This window comes from Lytechinus pictus, chromosome 1 (genome assembly GCF_037042905.1).
Source record: "Lytechinus pictus isolate F3 Inbred chromosome 1, Lp3.0, whole genome shotgun sequence".
Taxonomy (NCBI): Eukaryota; Metazoa; Echinodermata; class Echinoidea; order Temnopleuroida; family Toxopneustidae; genus Lytechinus; species Lytechinus pictus.
The window spans coordinates 2,273,358-2,280,091 of NC_087245.1; the positions used below are offsets into that span (position 1 = coordinate 2,273,358).

At 32.6% G+C, this 6,734-nt stretch overlaps 1 protein-coding gene across 1 annotated transcript in view; it reads left to right on the plus strand.

The window, feature by feature from the left end:
* Positions 1–5,907, plus strand: part of LOC129255739 (receptor tyrosine-protein kinase erbB-4-like) — a 41,854-nt gene extending 35,947 nt beyond the window's left edge. The window contains exon 30 of the mRNA XM_064103813.1: positions 336–5,907. Coding sequence (XP_063959883.1) covers positions 336–853 — 518 coding nt within the window. The 3' untranslated portion in view covers positions 854–5,907. The remainder of the gene's footprint in view (positions 1–335) is intronic.
* The last annotated feature ends 827 nt before the right edge of the window (positions 5,908–6,734 follow it).

Below are 6,734 nucleotides of genomic sequence, written 5' to 3' on the forward strand. Positions count from 1 at the left end.
TTTTATTTTTAAGTCTGATTTTTATGAAAAGAGAGGAAATTAATTTTCCAAAGCAAACAAACAATAACCTGATTTACCACTACAATTCAAAAGAGTTTTTATTTGATATACTAGTAAGGCAATGAGTTAATTAAATGATCAGTGCAATTCTTGAAATGAAATTATTTAAATCTTACAGTACACATTAGTGAATATGCAAGCTTGTTGGTTGCTTATTTATCAAGAAAGATTCAACATTTTGCAAAGAAGGATATTATGTAATTGTGAGGGTCACAATAAAAAAGTCAAATAAAATGAGATAAAAGATAAGAGTTGTCTTTTTTTAATTTGTGTAGAAGAGCATGATTACCAGAACGACCCCCGAAGACCAACAGACCTTGGTGATAACTACCTCCCTCTGAATGATGGAACAGGTTCTCAACCGATGGTAGCTGGTATGATGGATAATCTAGAATATCATGCATTGATGGATCAAGCATCACAGGGAGCTAAATCACCCAAGACACCTACTATACATACTGGTGATCCATGGACACCTATGCAACAACAACACCCTCATCTGATGGCAAGACAACATAGCACGCCCTCACAGCCAAGAACACCACCAGGTTACGGCCCCATGTCACCAAACGTAAGCACAAGTACCCCTCTTCTTGGTGATGTGTCCTTTGAGGGGCCTGTACCAATCGGTGCTCCCATCATGAATGGACAAAATGGGAATCACAAAGGCCTTTACCGCTCACCCCCACCCTCCGTTAGTTCTGGAAGCCTTGGTAGGAATTCAACAAGGGGTAGTGAGAATGACTATGTCAACTCTGATGTGGTGACGGATCGTGGCGAGTCTACTGTCTGATGAATGGACAGATGTACTTTCAAAAAGGCCATGGCTTCCTTGCATAAAACTATTTTACGTTATGGCCAAGCGTGCACTCTTTCCCAGATGTCGACTGATCCATCACAGGCAGAAGAATGGATATACAAATTTAGAGAAAAGACTCATTACTTATACTTCAAATATTTTTTATGTAATGATTTTCAAATCATGTTCAAATTATACCGTTTTCATGAGCAACTTTATAAAGTATTTAGTATCTGTATGTTTGTGCCAATAGTGTGAAAAAGAAATTGACTCAAGTTTGGTTCAAGAATTAAGCTGACTTATCACAAACCAAAGCATATTTATTCTCTTAATTTCCTTGTAAAAGAAGGAGAATGGATATATTTTAATTGTGTCCAAATTATTGATTGTTTAGGACCGAATCAAAAAGTGAAGTTAATGGTGAACAAATTTTTCAGCTCACCAATCTTTGATCATTTATTTTATTAAGTGATGAATAGGAGAAACATATGTAAAGTATTGAATGTGTCATCTCAACTATGTTTGAAGAATTATCCAGTACTCTTTGAAACCACAATTGTTTTTATGTGTCCTTAACATGTTGTATGTAGAAAAAATTTATTTCACCCGAATTGTAGCCATAAGGTATTACTAAAAATTGTGAAGTACTAACGTACATATTTTATCATGTTTAATTGTACTTAATTTTAGAAATGTTGTCTTTTAATTTTTTCAAAGTTATTTTTAAAATCCAAGAGCTGATTTCCTAACATTGATAATAGTTGTCTCTGAGTGGTACCAATTATCCATTATGAAAACCTACTTATTTTCTTGGGATGTAATTACTTGACATTATCAGTCTTGCACAGAACAGCGTCCTGCTTTGCCCCTTTTTCATTCAAATAGACAATGAAAGAAGCTAAGATTTTTGGATTTATGATTGTTGTGAAGAACAATGCCAACTGCAAGTGGAAAACAACATGTATATGTATGCACAATATGTCACCAAATAACTATTTTAACTTTTTTTAAAGATCGAAATATGTTTACTATGAAAAAAAGTGATTAAAATATATAAATATTTGTATGACATATAAATGTAAAAAAATTATCTATAGTGTCAGGACTTCTTAATTGTTGAAATATTCAGATGCATCTATTAAATCTATTTTTGATCTATTTATAAAACAAATAATCATATGTGTTTCTTTGTACAGTACATTAACTTAAGAGTTCAGGTGCTTCATTCAGTATATGTACATGTATGTCTCACTAATGATTTCTTCCAACTATTGATATCACGTTCAACTCATTTTTTTTCTTCTTTCAACTAATTTACCATAGTATTTTACACCATATTCTCAGAAAAATTTGAGATGCAGTGCAACAGTCTGTATTTGAGTAATATTATTGTAGAATTTTGCATAATCTGTATGTATTGTTGACTTATTTTTGTGTCAAATAGTACTATGTAAATGATTTAGTGTTGTATCTTTTTTATCACTGCCAGTGTAAGAACAGTCCTACTGTTAGTTCTACAGTAGAACTAATTATGTATGTATGCATTGTGGTATGTGTTGTGTACCCTTTCATAAAATATTTGAAGATATTTTTATTGATATTGCAGCTGACATGTTCATCTGTAATGAATCACTGGTTAGGTCTGAAAAAGTTGTCAGTTTTTAGGTAAACAGTAACAACCTACTATTGAGAATGAAAAGTAGCATGAAGAGGAAGTAACATAGGGGAATTTCCTCATACTAAAAGAACAAAAAGAATAATGTTGATGGGTGCATCAGATAAATCAGAAGTTAGCATTGATGGTGTTTTTAAAATTGTAAATTTGAGGTTTGCGTTTGGATTTTTAACTGGTTGAAATGTGTTTGTAATACAAATATGGTCTCTGCAATATGTCCCATGCCATGTACATGTATGAAAGAGATACTGCAATCTTGCGATGTGTATCTTACAATATAGTATATAGTCTATTCCAAATAATATGAGGAAAATGATTGATCCCGTGTTAAGTTTCATTTGAACGTTATAGATGTACTTCCCAGCATTTCCTCAATTTTTAACTCTGATATTGTCTTAGGAACTTAACAAGTTAACATACAAGTCTCTCTTTTTTTATTGATTCAAAAGAAAAACATATTTCTTGATGTTTGTATATTGTCCTCTTTGAAACAAAGTGGTTAATTTTTCACACAGAAGACTGTCAGATGTTGTATACTGGTGTTTAGGTATAAATTACCAATCCTTACTTAATTGACCATATTATCTACTTAATTGACCATAGATCTACTTAATTGACCATAGATCTACTTATATTATGTCTTTCCAAAATACAAAAAAAAAAATAAAACAATTATATGACATTCAATTACACATATCTGAAATTTGAGATTAATCAAAATTCAAATTGATTTTTTTTTGCCTCGAATTCCAAATTCTTGGTGTTTTCCAGTTTTATAGTTACTATATTTTTTGAGCTATTTTAACATAATTCTATGGCTTTGCTGCATCCTCCACTGTTTCTTCAATGATGAAATGCAACGATTAACAATCAAAGACCTCTTGCAGGATTTCCACTTGAAAGATGCTGCTCTGACTCATGATAAGGTTCCTATACCTAGTTATGACTAAATGAATGGTTATGAAGGAATTACTTGTTTCTACAAATGTTATATGTTTCCTGTCTTTTCATGTTCTTTTTAATTGCTTGTTAGAGATTGTTGATTTGGGCCAAATGTATGCATTATATTGCATGCTTGTATTCTCTGCAACAGTTGTACTCACATAACATGTCATATGCAAATTTAAGGCATATGTTGATTTGTTAGTTCCTGAATTGTGTTTATAGATTATCATTTGTCCCTCATTTATGCCATTATTCTGATGCACACTTGTTCTTAGTTCTACCATCTGTTTGCAAAGTGGTAGCAGGTTTCTAACATCTCTTGTTTGTTACTATAAAGGACAGACCATTTAATGAGAAAATATCTCCCCTTTTCTGTAAGAAAAACCTCCCAGGAATAAGAAAGATTAGAATGGTCAGATTACAGTGTATGAATGGTGACTTATTTTAAAAACACGAGTTGCATTTTTTTAAAAGATTTTTTTTAATGGATTTCCTTTGTCATTGAATGAACTGTTATAAGACTTTTTATTGCTCTTTGGAAAGGCTGGTGCAATCTACTGTAAATTATTTTTATACATGTTTTTGGTTATTCTAGTCAGAGTAGGTCTCTAGCATTATTAGCTTCTGATATGTAATGTATGCAAGTCGATTTCAAGATATTCTTTCATGCCAGCCTAATAGGAAGACTATAAACCTGAGAAAAAAAAATATAAACCTGAAAGGTGGTCTTGATTGGGGATCGGTTGTTTCTGATTTTTATATTTCATCATCTTACAACATGATCAAATAGAATTGGTGGTGGGATATCAAACTTACATGCTTTCTTATGCAATATTTTATGTTATGTATTATGTAGCATATACCGTAGATGCTAAAGTAAAGTTATGGAATGCCTTAGATGTGGCCGAAAGCATGACAAAGAAACAGTTCTTCTTTCTTCTTCCAGAGTAAGGGCTTCTACAAGGTGATGAAGATAAACGCACTGGTTGAGTGTGTATGTTTGGAACTTTTCACATACTGTTATTTCATAAGCTCTTGTTCTTGTTGTGCAGGTGCGAATATACTTGTGTAAGTAAAAACATTTTTGTTTGTGGTGTTTACCTTTGCATCCCTCTCAAGAAGGCCTTGAAGGCGGGCTTGAAAGCATCAACCGAGAGGTAATGGGCTGAATCCTGTCGGAGGTTGTTCCAGTCCTTACAGGTTCTTGGGAAGAAGAAAGAAGCATAGGCCTGACTGCTGCATGGGGTATCCTAAATCCAGATATGTGCCCCCTAGTTGAGGGATTTTGTTGATGATAATGATGATGATGATGATGATGATGGTAATGATGATGATGGTAATGATGATGATGATGATGATGTTGATGATGGTAATGATGATGATGTTGATGATGGTAATGATGATGATGATGATGATGTTGATGATGGTAATGATGATGATGTTGATGATGGTAATGGTGATGATGATGATGATGGTAATGATGATGATGATGATGTTGATGATGGTAATGATGATGATGTTGATGATGGTAATGATGATGATGTTGATGATGGTAATGATGGTAATGATGATGATGGTAATGAGTATGATAATTATCTTTATATGTTGTACATTTCTTTTGACTCTGAATATATTGGGTATAGTTTGTGTTCAGTTTGCTTTTACATTATTTCAAGCTGGTGTTTCTTATTTACTGGGTTCATTCATGGTTAGCCTTTGTTTCTGACAAAATAACCGTCGATTGTCTATTGAAACTAATTACTTTATATAAGGCATATCAGCACAGAGGATTATCCTTTGTTCATCTATCGTTGCACACCCCCCCCCCCACAAAAGATTAATCTTTTGTGATGGGGGGTGGATGCAAAAATAGATACACTGTAAAAAATGAAGTGCTAATTTAGCACTTACAGTGCTTGTATAGTGACTGCACTACGAGTGCTGATTTTCTAGTTCAAATTTAAACTAGAAAATCAGCACTCGTAGTGCAGTCACTATACAAGCACTGTAAGTGCTAAATTAGCACTTCATTTTTTACAGTGTATCCTTTGCGTTGATGCCAATGCTCAGGATTATCAGTAAAGCCAGAATTATTAAACTTGTGATTATTATTTGGTAGAAGAAAGTTACAGTTGTCCAGATAGTGGTAATATTCCATTGATGTAGGATTTGAATAAAACATGTTAGTATTGTGACATTATTTTTTGCAAACAACATTCATCTTTTGGGGAGAGGAATCAAATGAAGCTGTTTTTGTGGATCTTTATTCATATACATGAACATGTCATTTTTGAGGTGTTGTATTTAAGAAAGAAAGTTATCACTTTATGCTATGAGAATGTGTGTATAATTATTACTGTTTAACAACATATTACATCATTGGGACTATCAAAATTAAAGTTCCTTTATTCATTTGCAGAAAACAATATCCTTGAATTCTTTTATTCTATGGTGTTTATTTTGGGGGTAGATTCAAGATTATGACAGAGGACCCAAAAGAATATTTAATATGTGTAGTTATTATGTTAACAATGAGAGACTAATACTCCTTGGCCAATTAAAAACAAGGATTTGTATAAGTCGTCAGAGCTGACATTATACTATGGAATGTTGCAATTATGAGGAGTATTGATGGAGAGGGGGGGGGGGTACATAGAAAGAGAATGATAGTGAAGAGGAAGAGAAATGTGAAAGAAAGTGGAAGAGATAATAAAACTTGATAAAATTAAGCTGTTGTTGAAATCAGAATGAGTTACAATAATGGTGATTGTGTTTGTTAAATGGGGAGTAATATCAACACCACATAGAACAAACCACAAAATAAATTGTTGAGTGTTTGACATTATGGGCAATCTAATTTGCATAATTATCCAATTTCTCTCACAACCTGTTCAAATACAAATTTAGACCCTCAATTGTACATAATATTCAATGTGTTGCATATGATTGAAACCTTTTAATTTATTAGGTAAAAATATATACATACATACATACAAGCCTACACAGTTTCCAAAGGTAAAAGCATATTAATACATTTCTAAAAGTTAGAATACAATGGAGGTAACAACCCGGTACAATTCACTGACTTATAGACAGAAAAAAAGACACACACAAAAACTTATCCGTACAAAGTACATTACATAACAAGGGGAAAACAAAAACAAAACAGGGCAACTTTATATACATTATATCAAATGACACCATCAATTAATTGTCAACCAATCATCTCAAGACTTAAAATAAGCAACTCAAATT